Here is a 25,706-nt window from a genome sequence, read left to right on the forward strand (position 1 = left end):
CTGTCTGTTGTTTGCTTGGGCGCAGCCTTTTTGCATACCTTGTGCTCCATTTGTGTGGGCTTCAACCCTCGGGCCCTTAAGGACAGGAGGCTAACCTCATTTTAAAGCTTGCTTCCCTCACCTGGGATGGCTGTCACTGTAACCCCATCTTCGGACTCTTCTTCCGCCACTCCCACCTCTTCTCCTTCCCAGACCTCTGTGATTCAAACTCCCGCCTTGAGGTCTGCAGAAGGAGACAGGCATCAAAGAAAGGAGAATCTATGCAAATGGTCCCCAGACAGTTCGGCTCTAGTGGGGCCTCCAGGCAAGTGTAAAACCCCCACCAGGCCCAGCACTCCCCAGCTCCACTCTCCCAGGTTTTCTCATGAGCCAGAGGTGTCACGGTCTTCTCCAAGGATGTGTCCCTTCATCGGCTCTCCTGGCTGGTTTCAGTGGCTTCCTCCTAATCGAGACCTAGTTTGAGCAAGGCAGACATGGACCGGACGATGCGGAAGTTCATCCGCACCCGAATCCAGATGGAAGTCTTGCCAGCCCCCTTTCATTTCCCTCCAGAGTGGGGAGCTCTCAGACCCTTTTCACCTCTATATCTCCTTCTCCGATCCAACCTTTGGTTTCGGAGTCTTTGGATTCGAGGTTTCTCTGGGTTGGGGGGGTCGGTGCCGATGGTACCTTGTACCTCGATGCCAGCCACTGTCTTGAGAGTGTCGGATCCAAGCTCTCGGAGCCGTAGCCTTGACACTGGATCTGATGGAGTTCTGTCGGCTCAGAGTTTGTTGGATCGCAGTATCCCCTTTCACATCTCAGCGCCTGTAATCTTTGCTCCAGCTCCCCTGTCAGATCCAAGGGCAACAGTTCCATTGGTAGTTTCTCAGGATGTCCTCTCTCCTTCAGCTTTTGATGTGGGGGAGAGGATTCTCTTGAGTTTGAGGCCCCTGACTATCTCATCTTTGGGCTCCGCCCCCAACTCCCTCTGTTTTGGGTACGGCCCCGACCTTCCTGCCATCTTATGGACAGCCTGTGCAGGTTTTGCATCATGAAGCCCCCACACAGGAGCAGCAAAAGGTTTTTGGATTCCCCCCAGAGAAGCCCGTTGAGGAGATTCCACTCAAACAGAAGTGCAAAAGGAGGCACTTGGGCTCATCTCCTTAGTCCCTCCCCAAAGATGCTGACTTGGAGGAAGAGAAAGGTTCCCCTCGATCACCCGCCGAGGATGTCTCCTTGGAGACATCATGCAACCCCTTCGCCAGAGGCGAGGGTCCGTCTAAAAACCGACTTCGTTTGAGTCATTGTTCCTATAGGCATTCTGCACAGGCACATCTACTTTCTGGGTTTTCCCGTCCCACGGTTCCGGTTGTTGACCTCATTACATCTCGGATGTGGAAGGAACTGGGCACCATGGAGCCCATCCCTAGGCGCCCAGACAAAGTTCTCAGACCCTCACCAGGCAGGTATTTATTTGAGCAAGGGGGGGGGTCTCCCTGTGGATGGAGTGGTGGTGGCTGCTGCTACGAACAAAGAGCTCGTGCAGGGGAGTTCTACAGTTCATCCTCCTGATTGGGAGTCGAGGACTATGGACAGTATCGGGAAGTGAGCATATGTTTCAGCAACCATTACCATAAGGGCGCTAAACTACATGCCACACATCGACTGCAGCGAGACCTAGTCAAGGAGGTTGCTGAGTCGCCCCTAGACCCCGTGTGGATGGAGGGCAACAAAGTGTTCACACGGATGGCCACACTCTAAGCAGTAGCTACCACATCCATGCATCTTCTCTCCCATGCTACGGAGTGAGCCCCCAGGGTGGCTGTTTCCAGCATTGTCATGAGGCGTCACTTCTGGCTCCAACTGTGTCCGTTCATGGAACCCTTCAAGGCGTCTTTTGCAAATGCCCCTTATGATTCTTCCCTGTTTGGGAAAGCAGTTTGCGACACATTTGTCCAGAGTGAAAAGGACGGGAAGACACTGTCTGCCATTGGGATCCGCTTCTCTGCCCCTGAAATATCCTTCTCTAGGAATCAGCGAGGGACAAGGAAGATGTGGTTCTGAAAGTCTCAGTTCTCCTCGGACACTCAAGGCTCACCTTTCCCCAGATGCAGAGAGGGTTATGACAGAGACAGTCCAAAAAGCAGACTGGCTCCGAGGAATGCTCGGTCTCTAGAACCTTTCTCGGACAGACCCGCACAGCAACCCTGAGGGTCTTCCCGACTGCTCCTATCTGGAGGCAGTTGGGGGTTGGCTTTTGCTTCACCCAGTGGCATTGGGAGTCAGTGACATCAGACCATTGGGTGTTGCAAATTATATCCAGAGGTTATTTCATTCCGTTCACCGAACCACCTCCCCCACCAAAACACCTCCCAGATGTTCCACCTGTGCAAAGGGATGCAGCAGCTCTAGAAATCGACAAGCTGCTCAGAAAACGAGTCATCCAACCTGCCCCCCTAGACCAATGTGGATCAGGCATTTATACCAGTTTCTTTTTAGTGCCAAAGAAAACAGGGGACCTAAGACCCATCCTGGTTCTATCTGCCTTTAATCTGTCAGTAGCTAAGGATAAATTCCAGATGGTCACTCCTCAATCCATCCTGCCCTACCTGCAGGAGAAAGATTGGATGTGCTTGATCGACCTCCGGGAAGCATATCAAGATGGACAGCTTCCACAGGTTTCTTTGCTTCCAGCTGGGAGCCAATCATTATCAGTTCAGAACCCTCCCATTTGGTCTCACCACAGCCCCCAGGGTGTTCACCAAAGTAATGGCAGTTGTAGCGGCTCACCTGAGGCTGCAGGGAATTCAGGTCTTCCCTTACTTGGATGATTGACTCTTTGCTGCCCCCACCAAGCATCTACTCTGCAGAGTCCGGGACTATTTCCTGTTATTAGCAAACAGCTTGGGCAGTCACCATCAGTATCAGCAAATCTTCACTGATCCCTGTTCAAGTTCTGGAATTCATTGGTGCTCAGCTGGATACTATACAAATGATGTGGTTTGGTTCATTGAAATAAAGCTATTTTTATTCATTTTGTGGCTGGATTTCCCTTCTTTGGGTACCTTCAACTTTTTACTGGTTATTTTTTTGTTACCTTGGTGTGCTCTTTTTACAAATGAAAGTTTATCTCACCTCAGAAAGGGTAAGCAACCTCAGGGTTCATGTTTCTGACATCCTCCGAGTCTTCTTACAGCAGATACAGTTCTCCAGGCACTGGGGTCCATGGCAGCCACAATCACCCTTCTACCCCTTGTTCGGCTACACATGCAAATCCTTCAGTGGACACTAGCAGTCCAATAGTTTCAACTAGATGATGTTGTATCCCATCCATTCCATATCTCTCAGGTTTGCAGGGACTTTCTTCGGTGGTGGATTCTTTCCCCATATCTTGTCAGGGGGCACAACTTTCTTCCAGCCCTTCCCAAAACCACAGTTACTTTGGACTCCTCCCAGTTGGGGGGGGGGGGGGCATTGCTTGGGAAGGACGGTCCAAGGAATGTGGTCCCTCTGCGAGACCAGTTTGCATATCAACGTCCTGGAGATGAAGGCAGTGCTTCTAGTGTTGCATGCTCTCCGTGCCCTTCTTTTTCTATGGACCATTGTGATCCATATGGACAGCATGTCACTAGTCTGGGACATCAACAAACAAGGAGAACCAGATCTTACCCCCTTTGCTGAGAAGCCATGAGAGTGTGGGAATGGGTGATTTCCACTGTTTGTTTTCTGGTAGCAGTGCACATTCCAGAACAGTCCAACATTTTAGCGGACAAGTTCAGCAGGACTATTCTGATGCCTTACGAGTGGTCTCTGAATCCTTCAGTAGCAGAAAAGATCTTCCTCAAGTGGGGTCGGCCTTGTTACAATCTCTTTGCATCTCCTTCCAATGCGAAATGCAGCGAGTTCTTTGCTCGGAACCCCCCTCAGGGGGAAACCCCCAGAGACGCTCTGGTCCATGCTTGGCCACCCGGTCTTCTTTGTCTATCCTTTGTTACCTCTCGTCCTGAAATTTCTACAGAAAGCTCGCAGGCTGGGGAATACAGTAATCCTCATTACCCCTTTCTGGCCTTGTTAAGTCTGGTTCCCCTCCCTTTGGTCTCATCTAGTAATTCCACCATGGATCTTGGATCCGGTTCCGGATCTCAGTTCACATCCCTCTGGGATTCCTCACCCAGACCTGGACAGTCTGAAGCTCACCACTTGGCTGCCCCAGTTCCATTGATTATGACTCCTGGTTTATCCTGTCCAATTAAGACCATTTTGGTGGCGGCTCACAAATCTTCCACCAGAAAAATATATCGTAGTAAGTGGATACATTTCACCATATAGGCCTCTCAGCGAGACTTGGATCCTTTTACGGCTCCTGTCCCAGCAGTATTAGATTTTTTGGCGGGAATCTTTCCACAAGGTGCTAGTTCCTCTCCTGTTAAAAGTACAACTGGCTGCCATTTCTAATTTCATGTTGGGCGAATGTCTTCTTCAGCCTCCTCTAGACTTTGCAAGACTTTCCTTAAAGGTACCTTTCTTTTAAGACCTCCGGTGAAGGATCCTGTGCCTCCATGGGACCTCGCTTTTGTTCTTCAGGCTCTATTCTCCCATCCTTTTGTGCCCGCAGCTTCGGTAGATTTGCAGTGTCTGTCTTGGAAGACTGCTATTTTGGTAGGTATTACATTTGCTAAGAGGGTGTCGGAACTTCAAGCATTCTCCATTAAAGTTCCTAATCTCCAAAACAGGGGTGAATACAAATTACATTTGTTGGACGTACACAGTTGAGATTTTACTTACACAGTACGAAACCTTTTGTAAATTTGGTCAGTTGTTTGTCTCTTACTCAAAGCCCTTCTTGCAGAAGCCAATTTCTAAAGTGACTATTGCTTGTTGGATTTCCCAGTGTATTATTCAAGCATATTCTGACAAAGGAATTTCCCCTCTGGGTCAGATTAAAGCACATTCCACCAGGTTTATGGCCACTTCAGCTGCTTTTTGGTCCAGGGTGTCACTGGATGATTGTTCTGCAGCTACTTGGTCCTCCTCTTAACTTCATCTCACATTATAAATTAGACATTGTATCCAGTAGTAGACATCTTTTGGCTCCATGGTGCTCCGGAATATCCTTCCATGAGGGCCACTCGGGTGTTAGTAGCTGGGGACTCTGTCCCTCAGGTTAAAGACCAAATGGAGTCAACTACTTCAGGTAAAGAAGTTAAGTACTCACCATAACGTTCCATCTGAGTAGTTGTACTTCATTTGTCTTCAGCCATCCCCCCACTCCTTCCCCTGACATAACTTCTTTTTCAGCAATAGTAAACTTGAAAAAATGTGTTGGAAATTGTGCAAACCGCATATATAAGGCATGTTTTTAATGTCAAGTAGGTGTTGATAAATTCTGTCTTAATCTCTTAGAGGTTTTGTCCAAACAGGTAGTCTGTCTGGCCTGTTGTAACACATGCTCAGCATTTTATGTGGGCAAAACCTCTAGGAGAGTAAAAGAGAGAATTTACAAACACCTAGTTGACATTAAAAAAAATGCAAGAATACAAACGCCTTATATAGGCACATTACACAATTTCCAACGTATCTTTTCAAGTTTACTATTGTTGAAGAGGTAGTATTTGATCCTAGGGGTGATTTGGTCAGTGAGCACCTAGATAAAAATTAATTTAGTGACAGTTACTGGATGCCACACATTCACCAGGTTTGAATGACACCTGTTCCAGTCTCTTAAGTTTTAATACAGCAGCAATAGAAGTGTAAACATACAAAAAAAATGTGGTCTGGCTCTAAAAATTCTTAGCCTTAAAACTGTATTGAATTAGTAATATGATCTTGTTGGTTTTAACGTTTTTGAAGGTGTGGTTTTACCTTTAAATGTGTAGTATGATATCTGTATTTTGGAGTATTTGTTCTGATGAAGTTCCTAATGTCAAATGAAAGCGGTCAACTAATTTTATAATCTTCATTTGAATTAAAATTTTGGTTGAACACAACTGGATTCTCTTTGTTGTTACCTGTTGTCCTATTGGCTTCACCGCACAGAATTTGTGTTTTTGGAGTTTGTGAATATTCCGTGAGTTGCTTGTCTTTTGTTACAAGATTTTACACAACTTTTCTTTCTCCAAAAAGCCAGAAGACCCACTACTCAAATCCTACATAGCCAAAAGGAAGAGGTTTTCATTTTGGTGCCACAGGAATGGGCAGAACCCCAACAAATCAGAGGTACGTCCCATACTAAAATGTCTGTTTGAGCTTATGCATACAGGTCTGGCCTACTGCTCTATCAAAACACACCTGTCAGCCATCTCTGCTTGTTTACCCCTTAGTCCTCCACTTATGTCCAGATCCGAGGTCAAGTTATTCATTAAAGAGGTGCTGCATCTTAAACCACCAAGGAAGCCTAAGTCCCCTTTTTAGTATCTCAGCTTTGTGCTGGAAAAGTTTACGTTGGCTTTTTTTGAACCTGCAGCCTCAGCATATCTCAAATTCTGCACCTGAAAAACTATTCTGCTTCTGGCTCTCACTTTCATCTAGGAGAGCTTTAGGCTGTCATGGCCATTTCTCCATTTCGTATTTTTCACAAGGACAGGGGTGACCCCAAGTGGTTAACCCTTTATCCATGCCTAAAGTATTTAAACTGTTGCTCATGCAGGCTGTAAATCTCCATACTTAGTCTATCCCAACCCACCGAACTTGGGAAGAAAGGCTCTTGTTCTCTAGACATTTACAGACAGCTAAGTTTCTATTTGGACAAAACCATATCCATTGAAAAATTTGAAGTGTTCTCTCTTTCAAGAGCTCTTATCTGGGATAACCATTACCTAAGTTAACATTTGCAATCTGGATCTCGAAGGGCATCTGTCTTTGTTCTCTACATGGCAAGTCCTTGCCCTTATACCTTTGAACTTGTTCTACCAGGGGAGTACAGTCGTCTAGGGCCTTTTGCAAAGGTGTGGATGCCAAGGCCATATTGGAAGCTGCCACCTACTCTTCTGTACAAATCTGCACTTAACACTACAGGATTTGATGCCTTTTCAAGGTCCACAGCATAGAGTTCTGCAGCTTACTGACCAACCACCCTTATGTTCCCTTCAGCTGTGAATATCACCCATTTATTAGGAGTACTGCAACGGTGATTTCAGTCAGGACATAGTTCAGTTGTGTAAGAACTTAACATAATAGATGTCCTAATGATCACTGTTAGAGTATTCCTTTCCACCCTGTTTTCCCCTCTACCTTATTTTTGTTACTGCTCTTTCCCTATCCTGTGGAAAGCATCATAGGACTCAGGGGGGGGCTTCCTTGCCACTTCATCCTTAGTCTCTCCAAGCTGACCAGTCTCTCTCATGGTTATTCAGGCTTCTGGCTTATAGGTGGTCTGAGAAATAATGCTCATACATCCCCCCTGTATACCTCTGTGCTTAAGAGCTGAGGTCATATGTCAGACTTGCAGTCCTTTGAAGGTAAAGCTTTGGTTACTCCAGCTGGATGTCAGCTGTGAGAACCCATTGAATAGGAATACTGCAGCAGTTATCAGTAAGATGTATTCAGTTGAGGTAGGTTCTTTCACAACTGTGCTGTCTTTGAGCACTGATGCACTTTACCTTTTTAACCTTATGACCCCCATAACAAGGCTTCACATGAGGAAATGCCAATATTAGGTATGAAACTGGTGCCACCATGCATGATTTCTACAGTGTCCCGTCACCGTTCTAACCTGCATCAACACAGGTTTTGAGAAGGATACAACAGGTGAGCCTCTGGAGTCCCATTCAGGCTAGAGCCAGAGTGTTACTATTGATTCCTATGATGCAGCTTGATGGGCATACTAAGGGGAGCTGATGATCTACTGAACTGTGGCAAAAATCTGATGGGGGGAAATAGTTTATCAGTAGATAAGATATTATGGCAGTCGTTTAGCTGACAGTGCCTTCAAGCCTGTTTGGCAACCAATGATCTTGCACATCCTTTAACAGTATTTTTTTTTTTTTTGGTGTACTTAAAAAGACATGGAAGGGGTATTCATGTGTATTGTGCTGGCTGGGCGTGGTGCCTGCCTAGAGAGTTAGGCATGGCCCTCCATTCATCTTGCATCCCTTCTCCAGAAAACTTTCTGGCAGTCCACTGAAGCAGGAAGGAAACCCTCAAACGGATGCTGGGATATGGTTCTGTATTTTGGCACAGGTGGTGTGCCATAAGTAGACTTTTTTTTCTTTTAAATCTGCAGGAAACCGGCAACTCACAATTTTGGACCAGGAGACCAACCACCAGGGACAGGGTAACATGTGCCTTCTCAGTAAGCAGCATCAGACCTATTTATTTAGGACCTTTTTTCAAGCTCCTGTTTTTATTTATTTGGCATTTCTTTACCAGGAAAGTCCACTGGGCTGAACAAAGCTCATTTTCAGTGGAAGCCTGCTGGGGAGAAAAGATCCAATACATTAAGACAACAAAGTAAATTACAGTACAGAGGTGGCTGCAGCCAGATAGTTACAATAGTTACAACATTCATTAAATACAGACATTGCCATTAAAATGATGCAGCTTGCTACATTAACACAATCAGGGTTGAAAAAAATATGAAGCAGAGGCAGTAAGTAAATTTAAAGGATGCAGTTAAACTCTTATAGTGGACAGGTCAAAAATGCTTCTCATTCCCTTTCTGACAAGGCAGGCGTAGTTCTTCCTCTTGTTGTGTATGCTAAGGACAGATCTGGTACTGCTGCCTCAGCTTGTATACCCCTTGACCCAAAGTAAGGTGTCATTTAGCAGTTTTAGGTCAAGGTCCCTAATGTTGAGTGTGTGGGTGATTTGTGCCACATTCCTTTGAGGTACGTATTTTCCAAGTATATGTTTTTGTCTTAAGGGAGGCTAGGAAGCCACAAAGTCAGACTTATCAAACTAGAAAAGTATTTTCCTTTTTGTTACCACAGTATGGCCTGCACTGGGTTTCAAAGATGGCTTCACATTGATCAACAGGTTGATTGGAGCACTTCCAGTGAGAAAATAAAAATTAAGTAAATAAAGCCAGTAAAGGCTACCAATTTGGGTGGAATTCATTTATTGGCTAGTAATTAGTGTCTGATTACCAGCAAAGAAGAAATTTGGAGATGGTAAGAAAATAGACTAGAAAAGGAGAAGAAATTGTCTGGTAAGAATCTTACATTTGTTCAGCAAAAAAGCAGTTCACATTTTAGCTTTAGTACAGAAGATGGCTTCCAGTAATTTAGAGAAAAAAATAAATTTGTCCAGAGATGTTTAAAATAAGCAAAGCGGTGAATCACTTTATAAAGTCAAATAAAAGGCTGAAAAAATGCTTTAACTAGCTTTTCAGATTAACTTATAAAACTGCAGAAATCAGATGTCGAAATAGAACGCAAAATCTAAATGTTTCTCAAGAATGGATGTTTCAAAAAAGTTCAAATGCACAGCACAGAGAAAACCTGAGATGTTCTACTGCGCAGAAGAAATGAAGAAAACTGCAAGTTATCAACTAGAAAAGTGTGTGCCATAATAGGATTTGTTTGAGAGAGCACATAGTGTACATGCTTAGAATTTTACTTTGAGAAAGCAGTCAAGACCTGTATTAGTAAAGATGAAGTCATTCCAGCAGAAGAAAATGCTCCTGAAAAAATAAATGTAACAGAAGGAAAAAGCATTAAACTGGGGCAGCAGGGTGTTTGTGCAAAACAGTTATTCACTTTACACCCTCCAAAAGAGAAGCAAGTTTATGCTATCACTTAAGAAATGTTGAGAGGAAAGTATGAAATTCAGGCAGCTGTTAACCACCTTTCTTCAGAATATTTTTTCCTGGAGGATTAAAGACCTTTACGGATGCAGAACTAGCTAAAAAGGAAATAAATTTAGCAAGAAAGAATGAGTCAGTAAGCAAAAGGGTTCTCTCTGTACTGACAGTAACAAAAAAAAAAATACAGAAACTGCCAGGGAAATACTTTCCATTGTTCCAAAAGGAAATTCTTTAGTGACCCAAAAAAGGGGGAAAAAAAACGCAAGAGCTTGAAAGAACCAGTAGTGCCTTTCACTTAAAGTAGAGACTAATGTTGGAAGAGAGAGGATCAAGAAGGCCAGCAACACTGAAATTAGTGGAGAAATGAGACTATACACCACCGATCCTATTAGGTATAGAAACAGACATGCGAGATGTGGCTTTACATGAAGTGTCTGAAGACTGGAATTTTGTTGACTGTTAAATTGGTGGGTGACTGTAAAGCATATATCCACTTTGTCATTAAAGGACACTGAAGGGACTGAAGAAACTGTAATTAAAACTGCATTTAACATCCGCATAAAATGTCTTGAGGTGAATTGTACACTATATAAGACTGCTTTATAGTATAACATTTAGTCAGGTATTTTAAATGTGAGGTGGATTAACTTAGTCACTGCTGTATATGTTAAAGATTTATAAATATATTAAAAGAATGCAAATAATAAGGATATTAAAGCAAAGTACTACTTGTTAGTTGTAAAGAATCCAGGCTCAGTGTAGCAAAGTGAGAAAAGCTGAACAGAAGCTAGTTAAAGTGCATATGATGTGGTCTTGGTCTGATGTAGTAGTGGATGTACCAGTGTCTTGATTACATATGTAGAACTATAGTAACTTCCCTCATTTTTGTAGATGATTGGTATCTGTTGTAATGTCCTTGGTTTAAACCGTAGGCACGTATAAGTAAACAGATTTGACAAAAGTTAAGATGATAAAATGCGTGGAAATTGGTAGTTATAAATGCAAAGTCATTAGTGTTTTTCCCCCCATTAACAAAAGCTTCCAGTTTGAGCTGAAGTCTGCAGGTGCAAGCAATTAATCACAAAACGGGCCTGAGTAGTATGTTCAGAATAGAATTTACAAAGTTCTTCCATCCACCTGAAAAGTGTGTTTTTTCCATGTTTCCTGCTTTTTTTCTGGAAACTAGAAGTCTACAGGTGCAAAGAAATCAGTCATGAGAGGTCTGAACACTGCTGAGTGAAGTTTATAAGCAAACTGTGTAATGTTTGAAGCTGCATTGGAAAGATGTTCAATGGAAAATTACATTTGAAACTGGGAATAAACACATTACACATATAGTTGTGCACCCCCAGCAGCCTTGGTACTTTAAATTGTGTATTATTAAACTAAATATCTTTTTATTTTATCAAGGTAAACCTTGCACTTTTTACTTGAGGCTGAAAGTTGTTTACTGAAGGCATGCAAGATGCCTTCACATATGGGAAGGGAGCACAGTAAAAGAACAGATTAGTGTAACTAGAAGCACAGACTTTAGATGAGCCCCCATGTGCTTTAGCATGGGTAGTTATCATTTGAAGAAACTGCACCTGTTTTGAGGGGTAAACATTTGTTTAAAATGCACACTGTTTTCTCTGCTTGTTTTGATTTATGGGGTTTGACTTCTGAAAATGAATATATATATATATATATATATATATATATATATATATATATATATATATATTTTTTTTTTCCCCATTGAAGCAGAAAGTCTTGAAAATGTGACGTGTTCAAGTCGGAATAAGAAGCAAATACTTGATAAACTTGCCAACCACTGAAACATTCAAAAGTACTGTCGTGTAATATGTGGAGAATAATAGCCCTTTGTTGTAATGGTAACTCTGTCCATATCATGGAATTTAAATAGCATTGCAAGTGTAGACACAAATCAATATTGAATTCAGTTAAGAAGTATAGAGTACAAATAACTCTGCAGGAGACAAATTTGGATAGAAGTGAGCATGTGAGTTTGAAGAGTATCCGGGATAAAGGAAAATTGATAGTAATACTGAATGCTAGAAGGGCTCCAATGATAACATAAGAAAAAATGCTGATAGATTTTTGGTGATAAGGGGTAATTTGGTAGATGAAGATTATACTTGCATGTTTATATATGACCTAAAACTGCTGTTGTGGCACACAAGATAATTTGGGTAAAAATTAACTTTCGGCAGGGAATACTTGAGTGGGGATTCTTTGGCAGGGCTAGCCAACCCAACAGTGTGAACCTTAGGCTGCATGTGATTTGTCACTGTTAGACACCCTGACCCCATGTGTAAAAATGGGAAGAAAGGTTGTCGATAGATTGGAACCCGGTTTGCAATATTGAAGTTGTATCTGGAACCTAGAAGGGAAAATGCAACAAAGAGGGTAGATTTCTAAAGAAATTTGAGTGGCTTGTGTGGAAGTTGTAGATTAAGTAGTAGAGACCCAGAATTTATGTATCATACCCTGAGGTGAATAATCAGGCTAGAATGAATGTTCCGTCTCCTAATTAAATTGTGTCCGAGGTGCATATTCATAGATGTTTACTAGGCTAATGACCACAAGGACCGTTTTAAGCCTAGCCATGCATCCCAAATTTTTTGACACGTTCTGATACCCTAGATAAGTGTAAGCAGGGGCTTGGAGAATGAAACATTTACAAGCAGGGGGCTGGGAGATGACCCATTTACAGGTTGCCTTTGTCCATTAGAGATGTAGGTACCATGCCATGGATGAATTTCCTGTTTCCCTGTCCATTTGTCCAAGTTGCACTTCAATTGGGTTAGGGAGGAACTCTGCTTCACATGGATGAGCCTGTTCCAGAGATATGGTGGTCTTTGGAATACATACCTGTCTCTCCAGCAGGTCCTGTTTATATCACAAGCAAGGTTAAGTCTTTAGAATGTGTAATTCTGGTGATATTTTGTAGATATTGAGGAGGTCCATCAGAGTGAGTCTGACAATGCCCTGTATGCTAGACATAGACCTCCCCTCAGCAGCCTGTAGGAGACAGAATGCAGGGATAAGGCCTTGAGGCAGTCTGCATAGGACATTCTACTTATGCCTGGTATACAAAAGTGGAGGCTGCAGTTGGATATGCCTGGTTAGGTACATACCAAAGGGGGCATTGCACTCAATGATAGGTCTGATGAATGTTGAATACAATGGATCAATGACTTCCTTGGATCTAGATGCCTTACTTTTGTTTGTTGCACAACATAGAATGATTTCCTCAGTACTGTATGCACATGATGGTCAAGGGCTCGATTGCTGTCTGCGTGTCCCCAAGTCTGTGACAACTGGGTCATGTCTAAGGAGTGTGGTGTCAGCAAGATAGCTGCACAGGGTTGGGTGACTTCCCGAAGGATACTGTCATGCATTTCTTGGCATTTAGATTTAGTCCATGGCTCTGATACCAGTTGTTTCTTTGTCAGCCCTCCCTGGAGTACATTTGTGTCTGTATGGGATTCATTGACCGCTCCTTATTTGCAATCTAAAAATGTAGTCAGCCAGAGACCATTGGCATTGGCCTTGACTTCAGAGAAGTAAATGCAAAAAGGAGCAGTCGAAGGACAGATCCCTGAGGGGGAACTCCACTTGTGACTGGCCTCTTTCTAGAGGTGGACTCCCCAGTTTCTAACTTTCTGCATCCTGTCTGTGAGACAGTTGGCTATCCGCCGGGTGACATACGGGCTTATACCAAACACTTGAGTTTGTCAGCAATGCCCTAGTGGGGTATTGTCATATTCCTTGGCCAGGTCAAGGTGTGCAGTGTGAAACATTTTGCCCTCATCCATTGCTTTGCTGACCTTCTCAAAGAATTCCACCAGGTTGAGTAGGCATGATCTGCCCTTGAAACCAGACTGGGTTGAGTCCAGTGTGTGGAGGTTTACTAAATTATTGATCATTTTCATGGCTTTGCATGTAAGACTAATGAGACTTATGGGTCTGTGGTTTCCAGGGTCTGTAGAATGGCCCGGCTTTGTGCAGAGGAGTGGCTGTTGCAGTTCTCCATTCAAGAGGCATAAAACCTGTCTGGAGGCTACAGTTAAATAACAATTCCAGAAGGCAGAATAGGTCCTGTTTCGTGCTATTTTGAAGGCATCCTGGGATGTTGTCTAGGCCTGTTGATGCAGTGTTCTTGACCTTAGAACATGAAGGACCTGTTCCCTAATGACAGCAGGAGGAGTTAATTTGATGGCATTTCCTGAGGGAAGGTTGAGGGGGGAGAGAAGGGTAAAGTTAGAGCTGAATTTTGTGGGCCAGTAAGTTTGCTATATCTTCTGGCTCAGTATAGGTGGCTCTATTTGCAATGAACTCTGCACACAATTGTGTACTGCCGTTGAGGTTGTGGGCATAGCTAAAGAATGCCTTATGGTTGTCCTTGGCCTGGGAGGTGAATTTTACCTCCAATTTGGCTTTGGTAAACATTATTTAGTTTGAGAGTGATTTTACCCTTATGGGTGTTGCACCCTAATTTTTGCTATGATATGCTTATTCCTACTGTTGTACAATCTATTGATTTTGTGATTCCACCTGGGTGGCTTATTTTTGTTAGTTCTGTACTACTACTTGGTGAGTACAGCTGTCTCTATGCAGCTATTAATATGCTTTTTTGTTTTTTGTGAACAGTCCTGCATAGGCAGCAGTGTTCTCAGGGTTTATGGCACTTGAAATTTTGCCAGGTTATCACTTAATAGCAGGAACTTAGCCTTAGAGTAGTTTCTGAATGTTCCAGAGTTAGCTGGGATCCAGGTTTTATTTTTGCTTCAAAGGAGATCATTTTGTGGTGTGGCTTTACCGGGGAAGACATTACACTAGGGGATGGGCAGCACACTCCCAAATTAGTGATGATCAGATCTAGTGTGGTTGCACCCCTGGTTGGTATACTGACAGTATGGTTCAGGGAGTTTGTGTTTACCAAGTCCAGGAATCTCTGTGCCTGTACATTTGGTATTGTGTAGGATTACTAGCTAATAGTGGGGTAATTAAAATTGCCCATGAATATGGTATTGGGTTGAATGGTGAGCGTTTCCAATAAATTTAAATACATAGCATGGGTTTTGTGGGTCATAGAGTGAGACCTATAACTTGCAAGGAAGTGGTAATGGATTTTGCCTGTGGTGATTTGAACATTGAGTAGCTCAAGTGCCTTGTCCTGTTTGACTAGCCTTGAGGTATATTGGCAACTTTAAACCATGTCTCAGTGATCACACAGACTGCATTTTTTAGGGTTTTAATTTGCTATTTCGGAAGTACTTTCAGTTTGGCATTGCCTAAAAAGGCACTATGGGAGAAGGCTATGTTTTAGCTAATATTTGAAAGCCTGGAGGAGAGAGTTGTGGACCATGCCTGGCAAAGCAGTATGGTTTGTTGACCATCTCTTTCATGGTGACAGATATTGCACCCCCTTAGAATGACACCAAAAACTAAGCCAGTTATCAAAGTCCATCATCTTTTGTTCGTATTGCGGCATCCTTTGGGAAGGTGAAATGCTGCTTAGTCCTAGGCTCATACCAGCCTGGGGCACACATTCCAAGAGTTCCATGATGCGTCTCTTCCTATCATCTAGGTAGCTGCGTCTTGGGTCATTTACACCCACAATGGACTATGACTGGGTTATACTGGTACTTGTCCAGTGACCTGTGTGTGTGTGTGTGTGTGTAATGGGGTGGATCCTAGCCCTTCACAAGCAACTGATCATGAATTTCTGCTGAATCAGCCTGGTGAGAGGGACATCAGTGTCTCATGATGGAGTCTCCAGTGACCAGAACGTTGGTTTGTGTGGTGGCTTGCCTTATGGGCTTAGACGTAGAGGCTTCATAAGATGTAGCTGTATGTGCTGATGTGGGGTGGTGGTTTGAAAAAGTGCATTCAGGATTGCTTGATGGTATTTGTCTACTTTGTCTAGTAGCTGTTTGGGGTTTTGGTAGGTTATAGTTAAGTGCCTCAGCATGTGTGTTTAATGGAAAGTTTTGACACCCCTCCAGTAGTGGTTTTCAGAACATGAAGCAATAAAAGCCAAGATGAAACATGCAAGATAATGAAGTATACTTGAGACAGTGTTGTTTTCCCACTTACGTTTTAGAGAGTGGGGTGGGTAGGGGAAATTATTTGATTTATTAGCGAAGCTAGAAATCTCTTCAGTAGGGATAATTAACAAATGAGGTGAAGATGAAGGTTAAAAACTTGGTAGGAATAAAGGGAGGGAACTAACCAGAATTATTTTGAGGGACTGGCAAAAGTTAAAGTATTGTAGGATAAGGATAATGTCACAGAACAAGAGGATTAGCAACTGCAAAATGTGAAAGGGGAAGTAAAGGGATAATATGTATAAGTTTAAAAAGGTTGCTGTTAATTTGGATAACTGCTCCGGAGTGCAAAAAAACTTATCACAGCAATTTAGGCAACATAACATAGAAAGGGTTGTTGCCAAACTTAAGGAGCCTATACCAAGACAGTTCACCTGAGATCCTACAGAGATTAGACGTTCTGCAGATTTTCTAAAAATTTGTATAAAGCAGAGAAGTGTGGAAACCAAAAAGAGGCACAAATAGAAAAATATGTGGTAAATTTAATTATGGCAGTGTTAAAACAGATGAGGCTCAACGGTAAAGATATGGAATTTTTTTGTTTAACAATATTTTAAAATGGTGAGCTGGGGGTATCGGCATCTTGGAAGAAAGGTGTGGTAGCTGAATTACTCAGAGGGTAAAGACCCTACAGACCCAGCATAATGTAGATCTTTTGTGGATATAAACCATGAATATAAAATGTTTGTCTACACTTGCTAAGGGAATGGTAAAGGTGTTGCCAAAATTGATAGGGATCAGTATGATTTAGTGTAGGGACAGACATTTGACATTAATTTTAGTGGCAATCCAGAGGGAAGCAGAGTGCAAGAAACCACCACTGTTGTTGGTGAGTCTTGATGCAGAGAAAGCATTCAAATACAGTTAACTGAGTCTTTGTGACTAGGACAGTAGCAGCAGTCTCTAAAAGAATATTAGGGTTAATTAGAGTATATGAAGGTTCGGAGGCAGTAATTAAGATGGAAGTGTTCCGCTCAATCAAGCTGTGTTTGAAGAGCGGAACAATTCAGGGATGCCCTCTTTCACCTCCGGTTTACTTTATGTTTAAAGACGTTCAAAGTGAAATTAAGTGACTCTCAAATTCAAAGATATAACTGGTATGGTAATCAAGAAAAGTTAGTTTTATTAACGGATATTTTGCACTTGATAAATCCCAAAAATTATATTTTTGTGTTTTGGAATGTTTTGCATCAGGATCGAAAACTTTTTACCTGGTATTTACACACACCTTAATTGGGTCAGCAGTGATCAAACTTATGGGGACATGAGATGAATTATCTAGGTGTATGCATTGAAAACGATTCTATTATGACAGCTAAGAAAATGTTGGATGAGAATAAAAATAGGAAAAACAGTGAAGCTGGAAGTGGCTGATAATGGATTTGGGTAGTAAAATACAAGCAGTGATTGTTAAAAGGGGTGTGCAAATGCAACTACCCAAAAACTTCTTTTGCCTCTAGTTCGAATGCCGTTTTTGCCTGGGTTCTTTCCATCATCCATCAGGGTTACTTCGTGGTATGAAAATCTCACCCTCTTTTCTCTGGGATTCCTCAACCTCCTCTAGAGCAGTTTCCTAATTTCCTGGAGGTTCTAGGGTCCCTGTTGAACCAAGGAACCATTCAACCTTTTCCATCTTCCCAGGTGAGAAGGGTGTTTATTCCAGGATTTTCCTTGTTCCTCGAAAGGAGGGCACTTGGGGGCCTATTTTAGATCTCTCCCAGCTTGACACCTTTCTCGAGATCCCTTATGTTCGGATGCTTATCTTCAAGCTCTGTTTCCTCTCATTACCACAGACTTTTCTGGTGTCCTTGGATCTGAAAGATGCTTACCTTCATATCCATTTTCACCCTCTTTTCAGGAAGTTTTTACATTTGTGTCTTCCTGTCATTTTCCTTTCTCTGCTTTGCCCTTTGGGCTCTCTACTGCCCAAAGGTATTTACAGAATGCCTAGGTCTTGTGATTGCCTTCTGCAGGCACCAAGGGATTCATATTTTTCCTTATCTAGATGACTTATTGCTTCAGGCACCTTCTCCCATCCAATTGCTGCAGGATCTTCAGTTTGCCATCACTCTTATTCAAAGACCGGGGTTTACCATCAACTTCCAAAAGTCCTTCTGGGCTCCCTTAAGATGGTTCCACTGTTGGCCTGTCTTTCACCTACAGAGCTATTATTGTTGACTGCCTTTTTTCAGTCTTCTTCCTCTGACTACAATGCCAGGCAGGGAGTTTCTTCTGGCCCTAGGATTCATGGCCTGTTCTATTCCGATGGTTCCTTCAGTGGTACCTCAAGTTGGTTTAGTTGCAGCATCACTCTCTGAATTTCATTGGACCTTTCCTTCCCTGTAATTCAAGTGGCGAATTTGACAGTTTGCTCCCAGCCCAGGCCAGCCCTTTCAGCTTCAGTCCCTTTTGAAGAGCTGTTCACTAATGCATCGGATATTGGTTGGGGGGATGGGGGGGGGGGTTATTTCTTGGTCACCTGAAAGTTTAGTGGCTTTGGTCTCCACATCAGAATTCGGACCTTATCAACATAAGAGGAGAGGACACTGATTCTGGCTGTTCAGAATTTTCACCTCATGTTCTGTCTGGGCCCCTTGAAGGTGTACACAGGGAACACCAGTGATGTGCTATGTCAACAAGTCGGGGTTGGGCACAAAGTCTTAACTTCTCTGCTGGATGGAGTTTCAGGTTTGGGAAGTGGCTGTGTTATCAGTTAACTCGTCCGGCAATATGTATTCCTTCAGAGCCCAATCTTGTGTCAGACTCATTGAGCAGGTCCAAAACACAGGCTTAGGCATGGATGCTTCACAGAGACATGTCTCTGGACTTTGTCTCTCCATGGGGTATTTCTCAGGTAGATCTTTTTCCCTCCCCTCTAAACAGGCAGCTTCCTCTCTCCTGTTCCAGAATGCCATGCCATCTGACCTTGGAAGATGGACACCCTTTCTTTGGAAGGGGAGGTTTCTTTATGCTTTCTTTCCTTGTCCTCTACTTCCAAGAGTCCTGCAGAAGTTAGACTCTCCAAAAAACCTTGCTAGTGACTCTCTTCATTAAGGCAGCACTGATTCCCCTTAGTGCATCTGACCAGGGGCAATCATCACAAGTTACCTCACCGGTTCTGTCACCTCACACAAGACAAGGGTCTGTCATCCATTCCCACTTGTCCACTGTGCAAATGACATTGTGTGTTATAGGGTTGTGATCTCTTTCAGCCACCTTTTTTCTGGGGACCTGCTCAGGATTTTGCAGGAGGCAAGGAAACCCTCGACCAGAAAGTTGTGTCCGAATGGAAGAGATTTTCAGTCTGGTGCCATGCTCATAACCAGGACCATTTTTTTCTTATTTGTGAGTTAGTCTGGCTTGGTCTGTTCTGCGAATGCCCATTTGTCAGTCATTTCTGTTGTCTGCTCTCGAATCCTACTTTGACTCCTCGTTTTGAGAGCAAGCAATTTCTTAAAGGTGTCCTACTCATCAGGCATTGAGAAAGCCTGTTCCTCCTCCTTGCGACCTTAATTTTGTTTTGGAAAAATTGACTTGTGCTCCTTTTGAACCTGTAAATTCTGCTTCTTTGCAACATTGTACCTGGAGCACTGTTTTGTTGCTAGCTCTTAGTTCTGGTCAGATGGTGTTATGAACTTCAGACCCTTATAGAAATTCCTCCTTTTTTGTTTCACGCAGGGATAGGGTGTTTTTTTAGGATTAGTACAATCCTCCTCCTATGCCAAAGGTAGTGGATAAGTTGTCCTTAAATGAGTTGGTACAACTCTCTTTTTTCCTCCTTAGTCTGCTACCGAGAGAGTTCTGCATACCTTGTATTTGCACAGACAACTCCGTTACTATTTGGATAAAACTTTTGACTATTCGTTAGTCTGATCACTTTTTATTTCCTTTCATCCCTGATCTTTGGGTTTGGCTCTTTCTAAGCAAACCATCTCCTCCTGGATATCTAAGGCTATTTCCTTTTGTTATTCTTTTCATGGCAAATCTCTGCTTCTGTTAGAGCTTATTTCACTAGGGCTGCTGCCTCATCTGGTGCCTTCTTCAAGGGGTTGAACACCAGTTCCATCCTTGAAGCTGCTACTTCATCTTCAGTTTTAGTAAGCGTTATAAGCTGGATATGGGTTCTAGGGCCAGAGCAGGTTTTGCTGAAGCCATTTTATGTGGGTTTGTTGAGGGCTCTTCTCAGCCTTCCACCTCCCATTCTGTTGGAGCTTTTTTAGTCTCCCTTCTGTAACGTATGTTGCAGCAGTGATGTAAAACATACTACAGCTGTGTCAGATCTTACCATAACAGTATTTATTTATTTATTTCACATTTGTTAACCGGATTGGTCCAGCTGAGCACAGGCCTATTTTCAGTGAGACCTGAGGAGAAAAGCTCCAGCAAAATGTAGAAATTATTCAGTTATACAAATTGTCACAAAAGTTGAATGATCAGTTGTACAATAATCACAAAGTTGCGTAATAGAAACAAACCAGAGACGGTAATGAGTAACTGAATTATACAATAATCTCAAAGTTGAATAATAGTACAGTTGATATGCTATTTACAGTGTATACATAGAGGATATGTACCAAATCATACAGGAGAGTGAAACTTGTATGTCAGGCACAAATTAGTGAGAAAATACCATTTAATTAAGAGGTGCCATATGCTTAAGGCATAGACTGTAAGAGGGTGATGCTAGGGAGTGAAGAGAGTGGTAGATCCAGTTTAGTAGGGTCTTGGCAGGGGCATATCCATGACTTGCAGAGGGAACTTCTTAATTGTTTTTTTAAGCTGTTTGTGTTTGGGATGCTACGTAAGGTGAGAGGGAGATTGTTCCAGAAATGAGACACAGAGGACTTGTATAAAATTTTGCTGTTTTGTTGGGCATGTATGTTTGTGTAAGGAATTCATCAGTAATTCGTAAAGGGCAAGGTGGAGTGTAGTAAGTCGCAGTATTGGAGAGGAAGGGAGGGACAGGCAGTGGTTTTGATGAGCAGAAAGTGGGTTAATTGGAGTTGAGAGTTTAAAATGGGTGGAGTAGTTCTATCCAGTGAAGGGTTTTTAGAGTAATACAGTGGTGAGATGTAATGGGGTAGGTTAGCTGCAAATTTAGCAACTTTGTTGCAAGTCTGTCCCAGTTTAGTAAGGAGAGAGGATTGGTTGGTAAGAACTGGAGCTGCATAGAGAAGAGTTGGAAGTAGGCGTGGGCCAAGGAGGATCTAGTGTCAGTAGTTACGAATTTCTTGTTTCTATACAGATCTAATTTTTGTTTGTTTTTTTTTTTTCATGGATTGCTGTATGTGCAGATCAAATTTTAGTTGATAATCTATTGTCATGCCTAGTGATTTTGTGTGGTGCTCTACTGTAATGATGGTTTTGTTAGAAAATTGTGAAATATTGCGATGGTTACTTGATTTATAGAGAGAGAGAAGTTTAGTCTTTTTTGTATTCAAAACGAGTTGATTCTTAGTCAGTTTCTACAGAAAAGAAAGATTCTTGTGTGAGTGACTGAAGTTGTGATAGTGTGTCAGAGGTGATAAGTGAGGAATCAGAATATTATATAAGGGTGGAATGAGAAGTTGTCTTATCAGGGTCATTGGTGAAGATATTAAAAAGGGGTCCCAGGATGGAACCCTGGGGAATGCCAGTATGAATAGGTAGAAAAGAGGAACAGGAAAACTGTCATCTGACTTTTCTGTTTGCTAGATAGCTGGTGAACCATTTGAGGGTGGAGGGAGACAGGTTTGAACTCCATGTTGAGTAGGAGTCAGGAGATTATTATGAATGAGAAATATGAGCTTTTGGAGTGTATACATTTTCAAGGATTTTTAGATGGGGAGGAAGGGATAGCAATGGGTCTATAGGTTGAAGGATCAGTAGAGTTGCCTCCTTTGTGATTGTGTATTATAAAGAAAAAATTCCAGATGTCTCATACAGTGGCTTCTTTAATGGCTCTAGGAGTAGAGACGAGGAAGGCAATAGATTTGGCTGCTGGCTGGAGAAAGAGGGGGGTAGATTGTCAGCAGAGGGGAGAACAAGGTTTAATCTTTTGGAGGAGAGACTTTATATAAGAGGTTGAGGTAGGTATAGGTTCATAGGTAGGTACTAGGCTATTGGCCCTAGGGCCTGTATAAGCCTAGCCAAACGGTACCCTGGCTTTTGCCACCCAAGGGAATAATTTTCCTGTGCCCCTGTCAAGCAGATCCACAGAAGTAATCCCCGGGGTGCCTCCTTTGCTTCAGGTTGTAATGGGGAAAAGGTGTGGGGGATTTGGTTGGTAGTTTACTGATGGTGTCAATAAAGAACTGGTTAAGAAGAAGAGAGGCAATATGTACGGGAAGATTGGAATATGGGCTAGGGGTATGAGGCTTTCTAGGCTGAAGGATGGCACTGATGTTTGTCCAGAAGATTTGGGGGTTGGACTGATGGGTGGATTGGGCTTTATAGTAGAACCTTTTCTTGTCAACTATAGACCCATTGCTATCCCTTCCTCCCTATCTAAAATCCTTGAAAATGTATACTCACCAGAAACTCTCTATGCTTTACTGCCACAAACGCTTCCTCACTCCCTCTAATAAGTTTCTGTCTACTACATACCTCATTCCTTCCCTCCTATATGGTGCCCCACTTCTTACTAACCTTCAATCTTCCCTAAAGGCTAAACTCTGTTCCTGTTACAATAAAATGTCCAAGTTTGCCACTGGTTACAAATCCTCCACCCACCACTGCAATGCCCTCCACAAACTCAGTTGGCTAGAGCTCCCCAACCATCTTACTTGTATCCAACTCTCTCATGCCCACAAGCTTATCTTCCGTCCATCTCTCTGCCCCTCTCTAGCCTCTTCACTCAAAATGCATCTACCTGATAGACTTCTGAGATCCAACAACCAGAATCTGATTGAATTACACAAGCCTGCTCGTCCTCCAGGTAAACAACTACTATCCTTTTCTCTAGCACAGCTATGGAGTGACCTACCACTTCTCATTCGCACCACCCACAACCACTCCACCTTTAAGACCTTGTTCATTCCAATCTCATGTACCTCTAGGAATGTTCCTGTTCCCTCCCTACATAACTATCCTCAACATTATACCCTGACTCTCACTCTTCATCCGTCTCCTTCCTCTGACCAACCTAGCTCTACCCATACCCTCCCTTCCTCTCATCACCTTTTACCCCTCATATACCACCACTTACTATTCTCTCTCTTCTTACTTTACACTTAGTCTCTTCCTATCCCCTCCTCTCTACCCCTGCTATAACTCTCATTTGATACCTATACAAGGCTCCTTTCACTTCTACTTTTATTTTCTCCACTGTATAAACTAAGGTATTTTGAAAATACTTTGACAGGTTTTATAAATACCTAGTGAAATGTTTTTCATCCTAAAACTGTATACTGTATTACAGATTTTTAATGATTTGTCTGTTTGTATGTCTTATGGCGTTTTTCTCCCTGGGACTCCATTGAAAGCTGGCTGTTCTCTGCCCAGTGGACTATCCCAGTAAACAAACTGTAAAATAAATAAAATTAAATAAATATTTGTCTTTTGGTCCAATTCCTAAGTTCTCTGAATAATTGATGGTGAAGTAGGGAGTTTGGATTTTTGCCATTTCTTTCCAGGCTGAGTCTCTTTGGTGCATAAGGGTGCAAGTTTCTTTGGTGAGCCAGAGGGCATAATTGGATTTTATTTTTATTTTATAAGGGGGTGCTAGTCATTGAGGATGTGTGAGTATGCTGTTGAATTTTAGTACAGCATCATTAAGAGGAAGTAAGTAGGTTAGACCAGTTGATGGAAGTGAGTCTGTCATTGAAAATGGAGGGATCAAAGGCGGAGTATATGGCAGTATTTAAAGAGATGAGGTTTGATTTGAGGTGAATGTGTTAGGATGTAGGTGGGTAGGTGTTCACTTAATGCATTTGTGAGTGTCAATGGGTTATGGTAGAGGTGAGGGTCAGTGGTCAGAATCCAGTCGAGTATAAAACCTGTGTTTGACTGCTTGTTTAGATATGTGGGGGTAAAGATTAGTTATGGAAAATCCAAATAAATTAATACTTTTGGCAGGGGCTTCAGTATCTAGGGTGTTTCAGTCTCTTTACATCTCACTTTTTACATCTTCACAGTTACAGTATTTACTCCTTCCACCCCTCTCTTGTTTGTTCTGCATTTTTCCCTTCTGTATGTGCATGGACTCCTTTGTCCCAAGTTGATTTTTCTCTTCTGTGGCAGTTCAGTTCTAAGAAGTTGCAGCTGTGTATCCCTTTTATCCCCTATGTTCTATGCAGGGAGCATAAATGTGATGTATGGCACAAATGAGATCTCTCTTAAGCTTATTTATACTGGCCAAGGGACCAGGCTACCCACGGCAGGACATCCTTCCTTAACATATACTGCAACAATGAATAGAAGGGCATCTACTGTTAAGATTTTATTCAGCTGAATTTTTTGTAGACTATAGGCTTATTTTTAGCAGACAGAGAAGTTGTGTACCTTTAAAGAGTTGAATAATTTTATTTGGGAAGGGAAGAGAGCAAGAATTAAGTGGAATAAGTCTGCTCTCCCCATAGAACAAGGTGATTTAGGATTACCTGATTTGAAGTGATATTTTTGAGCTACAAAGTTAAGGTTCATATATTACACTGCAAGTCAAAGTGGAAAAGGATGATGAAGTATGGGAGTGAGAGAAGTAAGAAGAGAGGAGGACTTAAAAGGCAGGTCCTGAAGGTGCGCATAACCATTCAGAATATTATGTTCATAAACTAGTCATAAGTATTTTTTGACAGATTTCTGGTCCCATGCAACATGCTGTGGCCATCCTAACTAGTGCCATACATCTGTGGTGTGTTTCTAGCCTCTCTGTACCCCCACACTAATTGTGATATATAGCTGGAGCTAGTCACAGAACCTAAATGCATCCTAAGCTTCTCTACTGCCACCATCACCCTGGGATTTTATCTTTAGGCCTACCCCATTATTCTCCACTTCCATTGCGGCCTTGTGGTTGCTTGCATTCTAGGGGCAAGAGTGTGGCACATTGCCCCACCTCTCCACAACTCAACTAGGCTCACCACCATTTTCCTCTCGTCAGGCAATGTCCCCCCAATGTGAAGTCCCCATCTTCCACCAGGGATCATTAGAATGTGTACCTCTAACTGCCATCCTTCCCCTTCTCCATCAATTGCCTGAGCCACTAATCGAACCCTGGTTGGATAGGCTATTGTCAGGGCTTGATCCTTCTACGCCACCAGAGCAGCCTAACAAGAAGTATTGAAACAATGCTAATTTCATGAACTTGAATCGTACTTTGACTTAGGAATGGAGTCCATTCCCGTTGTGGTATAAAATACCCAAAAGATTTGGAGAAATTAAAAAAAAAAAGGGAGAAGTATTCTGGGAACTAAGCTGACACTGGAATGTAGAAATGATATTTGGGATGTAGGATTATCGAAAGGTAGGAGTGGAGGTTACTGGAGAAAATTGGCAAAGAAGCCAAGTTTTCTGAGCAAATAACTAGAGGGGGAAGTAATAAAATGATGGCAAGAGACCGCACAAAAGTTTGGCCTGCCAGTTAGAGACTGCTTTCCTATCAGAGAATGAGTATATGAAAAGAGAAATGAAAATAAGATTGCTAAGTAAAAGACTAGCTCTGAGAAGAGTTTTCCAGATGAAGCCATGGCTCCAGTGGAGTGGGTCTTCATTTTTTAATTTAGATGTTTCCTATGGTAGGTGTAGCAAAAGGATACAACTCTGGAAATCCAGGCAGAAAGTGTCTGTTTTTGTCACCTCTTTTCTTGGAGCCCTGGGGTGAAAGGAGACAAACTGATCTGATTACCTATTGGACTTGGTCTTGTCAAGGTAAAATTTAGGCTGTCTGT

At 42.5% G+C, this 25,706-nt stretch overlaps 1 protein-coding gene across 1 annotated transcript in view; it reads left to right on the plus strand.

The window, feature by feature from the left end:
- CNOT1 (CCR4-NOT transcription complex subunit 1) overlaps positions 1-25,706 on the plus strand; it is a 4,219,019-nt gene that overhangs the window by 2,786,440 nt on the left and 1,406,873 nt on the right. Inside the window, exon 29 of the mRNA XM_044079520.1 lies at positions 6,106-6,198. Within this exon, the coding sequence (XP_043935455.1) occupies positions 6,106-6,198 (93 nt within the window). The remainder of the gene's footprint in view (positions 1-6,105; positions 6,199-25,706) is intronic.

Source organism: Protopterus annectens, chromosome 8.part0, assembly GCF_019279795.1.
Source record: "Protopterus annectens isolate FY-2018-M chromosome 8.part0, PAN1.0, whole genome shotgun sequence".
Classification (NCBI taxonomy): Eukaryota; Metazoa; Chordata; order Ceratodontiformes; family Protopteridae; genus Protopterus; species Protopterus annectens.